The sequence below is a fragment of the Macrobrachium nipponense genome, chromosome 29 (genome assembly GCF_015104395.2).
Source record: "Macrobrachium nipponense isolate FS-2020 chromosome 29, ASM1510439v2, whole genome shotgun sequence".
Taxonomy (NCBI): domain Eukaryota; kingdom Metazoa; phylum Arthropoda; class Malacostraca; order Decapoda; family Palaemonidae; genus Macrobrachium; species Macrobrachium nipponense.
Genome location: NC_061092.1, coordinates 73126870 through 73140015, shown reverse-complemented (window position 1 = coordinate 73140015; position 13146 = coordinate 73126870). Strand labels below are relative to the sequence as shown.

At 42.7% G+C, this 13146-nt stretch overlaps 1 protein-coding gene across 1 annotated transcript; it reads right to left on the bottom strand.

Annotated features, from left to right (window-relative positions):
* Positions 1-6844: 6844 nt before the first annotated feature.
* LOC135206358 (endoplasmic reticulum aminopeptidase 2-like) lies at positions 6845-13136 on the bottom strand. The gene is made up of 4 exons (XM_064237777.1): positions 13125-13136; positions 9796-9909; positions 7302-7446; positions 6845-6936 (listed from the first exon to the last, which is right to left on the bottom strand). Exons 1-4 carry the CDS (start codon positions 13134-13136, stop codon positions 6845-6847), a joined length of 363 nt encoding a protein of 120 aa, XP_064093847.1.
* Between the last annotated feature and the right edge of the window lie 10 nt (positions 13137-13146).

Sequence of the window (13146 nt, the reverse complement as noted above, 5' to 3'; positions counted from 1 at the left end):
TAATGACGTTTCTTACAAAGAATGCCAGCGCATTCTTGGACATCAGTCTTGTGGGGTCTTTTACCGCGACACCAAAGACCTTGTCTAGAGCCTCCCATTTGATGCTTTCTCTGAAGGTAGAACTTCAGAGCTCTAACAGGGCATAGAGACCTCTCTGCTTCTCTGCCTACGAGACTCGACATGCCTTTGACTTCGAATGACTTAGGCCAGGGATTCGTAGGATTCTCGTTTTTTTTTCGCTAAAAACAGGGTCTTAAAACGAGCAAATCGCTGATCTCCCTTGAATCCTACTTTATCCTGCAGAGCATGCAATTCACTATTCTCTTTGCCGTAGCTAAAGATAATAGGAATAGGCATTTTCGGGTGAATGTCTCTAAACGATGCCCGATGAGGAGGTTCGATCTTTCCGATGACAGATACTTTAGGACTACGTCTAGTTAACCAGTTCGGAGGTACTGGTTCCTTAGACTTTGAAGTCTCAAAAGACCTTATGAAGATCGTGGAGATCTTTATTTATCTGCCAGATCTAAGCCTCTGTTCCTGAATACAGCCGAGAGCATACTTCTGTATCCCTTTATTGTGGATACGGCTAGAAGAGATTTTTCTCTCAGGAATAGCAGGAAATCAGCAATTTCCGCTATAGAGTAGGTGGAGGAGGACAACTTCTTGGATCTACACCACCTTCTAAATACCTCCCACTTTGATTGGTATACTTTCGTAGTGGAGGTTCTGCGTGCTCTCGCGATCGCGCTTGCCACTTCGCGAGAAAAGCCTCTCGCTCTGACAAGTCTTTCGATAGTCGAAAAGGCAGTCAGAGCGAGAGCGGGGAGGTTTTGGTGGTACCTCTTGAAGTGTGGTTGATTGAGAAGATCCATCCTTCTTGGTAGGGATCTTGGAAAATCTACGATCCACTCTACCACCTCCGTGAACCATTCCTGGCCGGCCAAAAGGGGGCTATTAACGTCATCCTCGTCTCTTTTGAGAGCCACAAAACTTTTTCATTACTAACCCCAGGATTTTGAATGGGGAAAAGCATATACGTCTACTCGAGGACCAATTTAGCAGGAAGGCGTCTACCATAAGAGCTCTTGGATCTTCCACGACCGAGCAAAAAACTGGGAGCCTTTTTGAGATGAATGTTGCGAAGAGATCCACATGAGAGTTACCCCACAGAGACCAGAGATCGAGACACACTTCCTCGTGTAGTGTCCATTCTGTATGAAGGACCTGGTTCCTCCTGCTGAGCCTGTCCGCCCTCACATTCCTTACTCCCTGTACAAACCTTGTCAGCAGGGAGATGTTTCCTGTGAGACGTCCAAAGTAATAGGTCTCTCGTGAGCTCGTAAAGGAACGAGGAGTGCGTCCCTGCCTGTTTCCGAATGTAGGCAGTGCGGTGGTGTTGTCCACGTTTTACTTGCACTACCTTGTTTGACACCAGAGGTTCTAGGCTCTTCAAGGCCAGATGTACGGCGAAGAGCTCTTTGCAGTTTATGTGCCAAGACACCTGTGCTGGTTCCCAGGTGCCTGACACTTCCTCTGAGCCTAATGTCGCTCCCCAACCTCTCTCCGACGCGTCGGAGAACAACACTAGGTCTGGGTTCTGTGTTCTTAGAGAGATCCCTTTGTTCTCTTCCAGAGGGAGCAACCACCACTGTAGGTGTGACTTTATCTCCACTGGAATGGGAAAAAACGTCTGACAGTTGTCCGGTTTTCCAGCTCCAAGACTCTTGAGGAAGAATTGAAGACGGACGTTATATGAAGTCTTCCTAGAGGGAAGAATTGTTCTAGCGAGGAAAGCGTCCCCAGAAGGCTCAACCATTCCCTCGCCGACGTTTGTTGCTTCTCTAAGAAGAGAGAGACTATCCGCAAAACCTTTTGCGATTCTCTCTTGCGAAGGGAAAAACTCGAAAAACACGCCCGAGAATCCATCCGAATCCCCAGATAGACTAGGTCTTGTCTGGGGGTCAGCTGAGACTTCTCGAGGTTCACAAGCAATCCCAACGCTTTGATTAAATCCAGAGTTAACTTTAGGTCCCCCAAGCACTGTCTCTCCGATCTGGCCCTGATGAGCCAGTCGTCCAGATACATAGAGACATTCACTCCTTTGAGGTGAAGAAACCTCGCCACATTCTTCATCAGGCTTGTGAAGACCTGAGGAGCTGTGGACAGGCCGAAACACAAGGCTCTGAACTGAAAGATCCTTCCCCCCGTCATGAAACGGAGGTACTTCTTCGATGAAGGGTGGATCGGGACGTGAAAGTGGGCGTCCTGGAGATCTAAAGACACCATCCAATCTCCCTGTCGTAATGACGCCATGACTGAAGCAGAAGTCTCCATGGAGAACTTCTCCTTCTGACAAATTTGTTCAGAGAGCTGACGTCCAGTACTGGTCTCCAGCCTCCCGAGGCTTTTGCCACCAGAAAAAGGCGATTGTAAAACCCCGGGGAGATGTTGATCCCGTACCAATTCTATCGCTCTCTTGTCCCACATTTGTTTCCACCCCATCGATCGAAGAGTATCCCTCAGCACAGGATCCTTGTATTTGGCTGATAGTTCCCTTGGTATTGACGTTAGGGGAGGAGTGTTCAGGAAAGGGATACGATATCCCCTCCTTAAGATCGCCAAAGATGACGCGGTCTGCATTTATCAGTGTCCCAGGCTTCCACAAATCCCAGGAGCCTGGCACCCACTGGTGCTTGGAGGAGAGAATCTTCATTTTCCCTTCTTAAAGGGGACGAAAAGCAGATCTACCTCTCTTCTCTGGAGCCTTCCTCCTTGTGGAAGGTCTGGAGGTCGGACCACCTCGAAAGGGCTGCACCGTTGTACTGGGTCCTTTCTTGTCCGATGCAGCAACAGGTTTCTTCTTTCTTGCTGACTGCGTCAGCAGATCCTGAGTTGCCTTCTCAGTTAAGAATGCGCAATGTCCCCTTTACTAACTGAGCAAGGGAACAAAAAGTCAGATAGAGGCGCATATAGAAGTGCTGCTCTCTGAGCATGTGAGACTGCCTTTGTTAAGAAGGCGCCATATACAGTCCTTTTCTTTAAAAGACCTGCCCCAAACAAAGAGGAGATTTCAAAAGATCCATCCTGTACGCCTTGTCAATACAAGACAATATGCATAACAGGGCTTCAGGTTCGATTCCTTCCGAATCATGGGCTTTCTTGGACATCACCCAGGGACCAATCTAAGAAGTTAAAAAACTTCCAATACACGAAAGAGTCCCTTGAGGAGATGATCCAGTTCCGAAATTCCCCACGTAATCCGTGCAGAATTGAGACTTTGACGCCGTGAAGCGTCAACCAAAGTCGAAAAAAATCTGGTTTCGGTTGTAGAAAGGGAGAGCAATACCCATATTCTCATCCCGTCTGATACCAAATGCCTCTTTTCCCAGCCAATCTTGCTGGAGGCATGCAGAAGACTGTCCTCACTAAGTCTTTCTTAGACTTCATCCATGAGTCTAAGGAATGTAATGCTCTCTTCATCGATATGGTGGGTTTCATTTTGAGAAAGACGAAGGCTTCTTCGTCTTAGCACTGGAAAAGAGCGAGCGCGGAGAAGGAGGAGCGGCCAGGCGTCAACTCGTCTCCGTACTCCTCAAGAAGTAGGGTAGTCAACACCTTATAGTTAGACAGACCTTCTCTTCCACTATATTCGTCATCCGAGTTTTCCTCTAACTCGGGATCTACATGCGTCTCCGCTCTCCTTTCCGAACGTTCTTCTTCTTGAGGAGACAAACTCCTAATAGGAGAGGGGCTAAGGGAATGATAATCCTTCCTCTTTCCCGTTCTAATAGTCTTGGAAGGCGTCATAAGCTTCGGCTTCTCTAGAATTTTAGAAGACGCTTCACGCTTACATGACTCTTCCCGTTCGCCAAGCGTCATGGATGACGTCTTTTGCTGACGTCTCGATGACGCTTCGCGCTTGGAAGACGCTCCGCTCTCCAAAGGCGTCCTACTTGGCGTCATAATATTGGACGGAGCGTCATGTCTATGCTCCGTTTCCAATGACGCTTCGCGTCTAAAAGACGTCTTACGTCTCTCTGGCGTTACGAAACTTCGTAAGCACCTGTTCTCGCTCTCGAAAACTAAGAACGCCTTCTGTAAGACGTTTAGCCGTTTCCCCGTCTGTAATGACGCTTCTCGGTTTTGAACAAGGTGGGGAGACGAGGACGAGGACTTCTTTAATTGGAAGCGTCACGTCCTTCCGACGTGGCGCTAAAACTCCCACTAGAGATGACAGTTGCTCTTGAACTGCCATAATGATCTTTCTTGACGCTTCTCCCACGTCCAGTGCATGACGTCTTTCGTCATCACTCGGGGGAGAAGAAGGAAAGGGTACTTCCGCGTACACTTCAGGTGACGCTGACGCCCCCTTCGCTTTCTTGCTAGAAGACGGAGCGTCATCTGAGAAACGCTCTGGACTAGAATCTATGTCAGGCTTCATATGACGCTTCAGCGGTCTCGACAAGTTCGATTCCTTCCACCCTCGTTTAGGAGAGGGAGGGAGAGGACGAGAAACACTCGCGAAGGACGCTTTTTCTATAGCGCCCTTGAGCCGCCTGCCACGAAGCAGAGCTAGCTGAAGGGACGTCTTGACCGTTGGGGATTCCCCACGACCTCCTTAAGGCTTTCGACTTTCCTTCTCTCTGGGCATGGGAGCTTGGAAGAGGTCTAGGCCTGGGAGCGTCGCAGGGACGATCAAACGCCCCCTCCACAACACTGGGAGAACTCACTTCACTGAAATGCTCACTTTCACTAGCCTTACCTTTGAAGTCAGCCATCTTGGACTTCATGTCTCTAATTGTAGCTTTCAGATTGGCGATTTCCGATGCCGAATCCGAAAAAGCACTCTGAGAATGAGATACATAGGGAGAATCTACATCAGTAGGATTAGAATTATCCGTGAAAGGCTCAATAGGCCTTGACTCACACCTTTCAATCGTCTAATTCTATCCCTCTCTAACTTCTTCAAATAAGAAGTCAAAGTCTTCCACTCTTCTGCATTCAATCCCTCGCATTCCTTACAAGTATTAATAGCAGAACACTGAACCCCCCTACATTTACGGCATACAGTGTGAGATCAACCGAAGCTTTCGGTATCCTCACCCTGCAGCCTACATTCACACACATTCTCACACTCACATTTGAATCAGACATACTGAGAAAAATCCAAAAGAGTTATTCCAGAAAACAGTCCACAGTAGCGAATGCCAAAACACGATCCAGATACGTCACCAAAAAGCCGAAAAAACGATGATCAAAGGATGAAATATGAATCTAAGTCAGGAGGTAATAGCAACAATGTTGATACCACCGGCGACAGAGAAAATATGATAGAAAACGGGGATGGTTCCTAGTCCTGCCGCCCACCAGGGCAGGCCGGTAGATCACCTGACCTACCGGTAGCGAGTGGCTTGCGAAATTTGAATTTCTGTCGGGGACGACGGAGTCTTAGCTATGTATATATCTGACAGGTAAGTTGATTGTATGAAATATAATAATTAAGAGGAAAATGTAACCAACTCTGTATACTCCCTACCTCAATATTAGTATTCTGAAGCAAAGATTCATGCTTTGTAAATGTATATAATTGATTAACAAAGCCTTAGACTTCGGATCAAATTCGGTGACCACATACATATTTATCATTTCGAAAAGGTCCTTATGTTCTAAGCTATAAGGCATCTTATGTAGGGAGTAACTTCGTTTGAGATGCCACCTGGATCTGACCTAATTTAAGTGAATCCAAAGCTAGTTGTGACAAAACCTGATTTATTACCTTCTTGAGTAGGTGGGGGGGGGGGGAATTGGGGCCATGATGCCCATTTGGGAAGCTTGTACAGTGAGTCAGGTAGCAGTCCAAACAAGATGAAACTGACGAGATGAAGTAATCAGGCCAAGTAAAGCAAGAGCCCCTATTTCTTGAGTGAGTAGAAAGCCCTTATTTTGGAACAGGTTTGAAAACAAGAACAGGCCATCCAATATCTGAGCATGAGCTTATCTATGATACTTTTCCCTGGTTTAAGTGACTTTACCAACTCTTATCAAGCGCCCTTATGGTACAGTCACTGCACTGCATGTTTTTTTTTTGGGATGATTTTGCTTGACTCTTTAATGCAGTAGCCCATGACAGTTAAATGTCCATTTAACGCTAGTAGCATAATCACAGCTGCCAGAAGAGTTAAACGGACATTAAACAGATAGGACACAGGCATAGATCTAAGCTTTTACTGTAAGATATTCTCAACCTGTTAAGCTTTCCAATATTCCTTCCATTGTACCAAATACTGTCCACCTCTTCGGATGGCATAGGCTCACTAGAGTCTTTAGGCTTGTAAGAGGATAGCTCTAAGTGGTGTCTCCCTTTGCCCCATTAACAGTCACTATGATTTAGACAGTTACTTCAGAAGATACCATCTTTGACTGCCTGAGACTACTCAGTTTCACACTGTCAAAATTGAATGATCTTCCTGCAATGATTACTACTATGGCTGAATCCTGGTAATATTTCTCAAAGTTTTGCTGCTCTTCAAGGGGGCAATGCTCCTTTGTTCCATTTTCTTTGGCAAACATTGCCGCTGATACTTGTATATATTTGTCTGTCATTAACCTTAACATATTTACTGTTTTATTAGTTAATTCTTGGTACACAAATGAGTATTTAAACAAAGGTCAGACCCTCTTGAACTTATTCTATGATAGTAAATATCAAACTCAAAAATGATTTAAAGTTAAAAAGGAATCACAGTCAACACAAACCCAGATTCCCAAACCACTGGTGAGCCAATTCATGGGCAACAACAGAGGCAACGCGTTTGTTTGTTGGACAGCACGAGCTTAGTTCTCATTGAAAAAAGATTGTGTTTGTTTCTCGGTACGTAATGATGCCCCAGTGCTCAGTCGCCCCTGAGGAATAATCAGGAATGGCAGCCATATCTGTGAACCAGAGAGAAAATGTTTAAAAAATCTTAGAATATCATATTTTGAAGGTGTTATGAAGACTTACATAAATCCATCAGGGATCAATACTCTACCCTAAGGAGCCCCCTTTCATTTTTTCTTCCCTTACTGGGAGGATATTCATTTTACTACAATCTCCAACTCTGGCTTTACTGAATGTTGAAATGTCCAGAAGACTCGAAGTTAGGTAGATTTTGTTTGGGACAAGTTCCTGACAAAAAAAGTAGATACCTTGATCGAAACATTAATCACTTAGAAACTGTCATACGAAACTCCAAGAGAGACACAACATGAAACCCAGAGCAAACACAATGCACAGAGCAATGCTTCCAGATACTTACCGCTCTTTGGTAGTGGAAAAGGTAAGTCAAACATCTCTTCGTACATTTGCAAAATGCTTACACCAGTTTCAAGAGCAAATTGCGTGTATTTAACTCTGCCCTCTGGAGCATATACTCGGAAAGGCATTCCGCTTTTCATGAGTACCTGGAAAAAAATGTATAAATGACTAAGAGCAGGTGTATTATTGTAGGGAGTTTTCAAATTATGCAAATGGAGCAGGATACTAATGGGAACAGATTTGTAAAGGTTCTTAAATAAAACTGAATTTTCTTAACCTACTTAATTAAAATCAAATTTATAGTACGAAAACTTTCATCAAAACTTATCCTCTAAAATGTAACTAGTATAACTTAATATTACCCCGAACACCTAAGAACTCTAAACTTAATTCCTCCTAATATTAATCTAACTTAAATTTACTTAACATACTCTTACCAACTAAAGAACCTTAATCTAATATCGGTATCGGTGAATCCTATAATTTCCACCACAACTATCAAAAGAATCTTAGTCTAATATACTATCACATCTTAATCCTCAGAATTAAAACACCCAATTCTATGAAAGATAAATCTTCTGAAAGGTCTACTTGGCATTGTCCAGCAAAGATTATTTGAAAACCAAATGTCTTTTTCTCTGCTTTAAATCAAATTCTGTAAACAACTTCACTGTCGGGGTTGATTCACAGCCTGATTCCTCTTTCAATGTTTTTGAGTTCCATGGATATAATAATGTGGTAGTTGGAAAAAAAATTGGGACTAAATGTATGATTTTCTTTCTGTTTTTTGTGATTATTCTAGGCAATTCTGAAACAGTAATGTTTTCGGAATAAATATTTTATTTTTATGTTCTTATGGTGTGCTTGTGGGTGAGGGATTATCAATTAATGGTTGTCTCTCTTCTTTTTCATTGCAGTTTGATAGACAGGGATGAGTGAGTGAGTTGCTCTCCCCTTCACTTGGATGTCCCCTTTCCCCTGGATGCCCCCTTTTCACTTGGATGCCTCCCTTTCCCTGGATGCCCCCTTTCACCTGGATGCCCCTTTTACCTGGATGTTTCACTTTCACCTGGATGCCTCCCCTTTCACCTGGATGCCTACCCTTTCACCTGGATGCCTCCCCTTTCACCTGGATGCCTCCCCTTTCACCTGGATGCCTTCCTTTCACCTGGATGGCCTCCCCTTTCACATGGATCCTCCTCCCCTTTCACATGGATGCCTCCCCTTTCATATGGATGCCTCCCCTTTCACATGGATGCCTCCCCTTTCACCTGGATGCCTCATTTCACCTGGATACCCCACCATTGAAATCTTCCTGTGTTTTGTAGCAAGTATTATCTATTGGAAATATGGAAGACTCAGTATGAAAATCAGTAGCGGGAACCTAGAATAATTTGTTCTAGTTCCTGTGTGAACCGATTGTACAAATAATTTTTAAGTGATTGAAATGTTTTGTATAATCAGTTCATACAGGAACTAGAACAAATTAGATTCTAAGTTCCCGCAACTGATTTTCATACTGAGTCTTCCATATTTCCAATAGAAATATCCAATAAAATGTCAAATTTGTCATAAGTCCATTTATTCAATTAATGCCCACACAAAAAAAAGTATATATAATACTGGGCATCCAGGTGAAAGGTGGGTATCCAGGTGAAAAGGAGGTATCCAGGTGAAAGGGGCATCCATGTGAAAGGGGGCATCCAGGTGAAAGGGGGAATCCAGGTGAAAGGGGGAATCCAGGTGAAAGGAAGGCATCAGGTAAAAGGGAGCATCCAGGTAAAAAGGGGAACATCCAGGTGAAAGATGGGCATGCAGGTGAAAAGGAGGTATCCAGGTGAAAAAAGGAGGCATCCAGGTGAAAGAGGAGGCATCCAGATGAAAGGGAGCATCCAGGTGAAAGGGGGGGACATCCAGGTGAAAAGGAAGGCATCTAGGTGAGAGGGGGGCATCCAGGTGAAAGGTGGGTATCTAGGTGAAAGGGGGAGTCATCCAGGTGAAAAGGTGGTATCTAGGTGAAAGGGGAGTCATCCGAGAAAGTTGGGGGTATCCAGGTGAAAGGGGGACATCCAGGTGAAAGGGGAGAGCAACTCTCTCACTCATCCCTGTCTATCAAACTGCAATGAAAAAGAAGAGAGACAACCATTAATTGATAATCCCTCACCCACAAGCCCACCAAAAGAACATAAAAAAAAAAAAACATTAATTCTACAAAAAAACTACTGTTCAGAATTCCCTAACCTAATCACAGAAATAAGAGGAAAAATTCAGACATTTAATCCAATTTTTTCATACTACCACATTATATTTTTATAATATATATAGTAGATAAAAGGAATAAAATCACAAAGAACTGGCTGCATTATCATAACATCTTTATGTGATCTGATGAGAAATAAGTTGTCTTATTCTCTTTCTTCTTCTCCCTTTCTGCCTCTATTATCATCCAATCAAGGTTTTCACACAACAGAAAATGTAATGACAAACACACTCACCTCCTTGTATGTAAAATCGCACACAATGAAACACACGAGGTACGTGACCATTGGAACAGATTTCTTGAAAGTGACTTCTGTCAAATCTGGAGAGGGAGTGTCCTTTTTCTCTACCTGCAATTACAATGAGTAAGACCAAATTTTCATCTCTTTTCTCATAGCTTTGGAGCTTATACAGGCAAGTCCCCAGGTTACGACGGGGGGGTGGGCCATTCTTGAGACGCGTTGTAAGCCGAAAATCGTCGTAAGCCGGAACATCGTCAAAAATCCTAAGAAAACCTTACTTTTAATGCTTTGGGTGCATTAAAAACTATGTAAACTGCATCTTAATGGAGTTTTCATCCCAAAAACCTTCGGATATTGATTATTTTGTATTTTGTGTCCAATATTTCTTGTGCCAGATGAGCGTTGTAGGCATCGTAACCCTCGGAAACAATTTCTGATGAATATAATGAAAAGCGCCTTAACCTCAGAACATCGCAAGTCGAACCCATCGTAACCCGGGGACTGCCTGTACATAATAGTCTTGATGTATAAAGTTACCTCAGACAATACCTAAAATCTGATATGCTGCATTCCCATGTCAATAAATTTGTTCCTAGTTTTTCATAACTGGTACCATTTCAGAAACAACAACCTCATTTAATGTTTGTATATATAAACTTTGGCAGCTCTATTAACTCATGGAAAAACTTACTGTACTGCTGTGTTATAGCTATGCCTTAATCAAGTGAATTGGCAAATTCCATTTACAGCAAAACTCAGATTAATTACAAATTAGCATTGTACTGCAGTTCTTCAACACAAGTTGATTCCATTCTAGTGTAAGCAATAAGACAATGATACCTATATTTTTGTACTTACATGTTTAAGTTTAACATGTAGAGAATCCTTTATGTACTCAATTACAATATTTAATATTTCAGCACCACATCATCTGTGTAGTAATTTTTGTTGTCATTCATATTTATCTACATATTTTTATTGCCTATAACTTCAACGTTGAAGTTTAAGACACATGTTTTCTGTTTATTTTAACTCTTAAATGACACTTCATTTCAATCTACTGAGGTCTGAGAGACCCAACGCTAAATCTGTCGAGAAGCTTAAAAGAAATAAGACTTTATTTTGAAAACCTTTGTTAAACTATTTATCAAATTATGAATTCAAGGAAACATTTCTTCTCCCTTTTTCAGATGCAGGCCTCTGGGAATTTCTGAAGAACCATTGCTCTGAATTATGAGACCCCCAATAAACATATGTCACCTAGTACTGTATTAGCAACAAAATCGCTGTACATCACAGGTAAATGTCAGGTAGGAAATCAATTTCAAATGTTCAAATGCCCGTAATAATAATACGTAATAATAATAATAATAATAATAATAATAATAATAATAATAATAATAATAATAATAATAATAATAATATAATAATAATAATAATATGGCATGGATAGACTATAGAAAGCCTTCGACATGATACCACACACATGGCTAATAGAATGCCTGAAAATATATGGGGCAGAGGAAAACACCATCAGCTTCCTCAAAAATACAATGCGCAACTGAAATACAATACTTACAAGCTCTGGAATAAGGACTAGCAGAGGTTAATATCAGGAGAGGGATCTTCCAGGGTGACTCACTGTCCCCCACTACTCTTCGTAGTAGCCATGATTCCCATGACAAAAGTACTACAGAAGATGGATGCCGGGTACCAACTCGAGAAAAGAGGCAATAGAACTCAACCATCTGATGTTCATGGACGACATCAAGCTGTATGGTAAGAGCATCAAGGAAATAGATACCCTAAATCCAGACTGTAAGGATTGTATTTGGGGACATCAGGAATGGAGTTTGGAATAGAAAAAAGGTGCCTAGTTAACATACAAAAAGGCAAAGTAACGAGAACTGAAGGGATAAAGCTACCAGATGGGGAGCAACATCAAAAACATAGATGAGACAGATACAAATACCTGGGAATAATGGAAGGAGGGGATATAAAACACCAAGAGATGAAGGGACACGATCAGGAAAGAATATATGCAGAGACTCAAGGCGATACTTAAGTCAAAACTCAACGCCGGAAATATGATAAAAGCCATAAACACATGGGCAGTGCCAGTAATCAGATACCAGCGCAGGAATAGTGGAATGGACAAAGGCAGAACTCCGCAGCATAGATCAGAAAACCAGGAAACATATGACAATACACAAAGCACTACACCCAAGAGCAAATACGGACAGACTATACATAGCACGAAAGGAAGGAGAGAGAGGACTACTAAGTATAGAGGACTGCGTCAACATCGAGAACAGAGCACTGGGGTAATATCTGAAAACAGTGAAGACGAGTGGCTAAAGAGTGCATGGGAAGAAGGACTAATAAAAGTAGACGAAGACCCAGAGATGCACAGAGACAGGAGAATGACAAACAGAACAGAGGACTGGCACAACAAACCAATGCACAGACAATACATGAGAGACTGAAGAACTAGCCAGCGATGACACATGGCAATGGCTACTGAGGGAGAGCTAAAGAAATAAACTGAAGGAATGATAACAGCGGCACAAGATCAGGCCCTAAGAACCAGATATGTTCAAAGAACGATAGACGGAAATAACATCTCTCCCATATGTAGGAAGTGCAATACGAAAAATGAAACCATAAACCACATAGCAAGCGAGAATGCCGGCACTTGCACAGAACCAGTACAAAAAGAGGCATGATTCAGTGGCAAAAGCCCTCCACTGGAGCCTGTGCAAGAAACATCAGCTACCTTGCAGTAATAAGTGGTACGAGCACCAACCTGAGGAGTGATAGAAAACGATCAGGCAAAGATCTCTGGGACTATGGTATCAGGGACGGATAGGGTGATACGTGCAAATAGACCAGACGTGACGTTGATTGACAAAGTCAAGAAGAAAGTATCACTCATTGATGTCGCAATACCATGGGACACCAGAGTTGAAGAGAAGAGAGGGAAAAAAATGGATAAGTATCAAGATCTGAAAAATAGAAATAAGAGGATATGGGATATGCCAGTGGAAATCGTACCCATAATCATAGGAGCACTAGGCACGATCCCAAGATCCCTGAAAAGGAATCTAGAAAAACTAGACGCTGAGGTAGCTCCAGGACTCATGCAGAGGAGTGTGATCCTAGAAATGGCGCACATAGTAAGAAAAGTGATGGACTCCTAAGGAGGCAGGATGCAACCCGGAACCCCACACTATAAATACCACACAGTCGAATTGGAGGACTGTGATAGAGCAAAAAAAAAAATAAATAAATAATAATAATAATAATATAAAGAGTTACCATACCTTCACAGGCATGTTTGGAGAG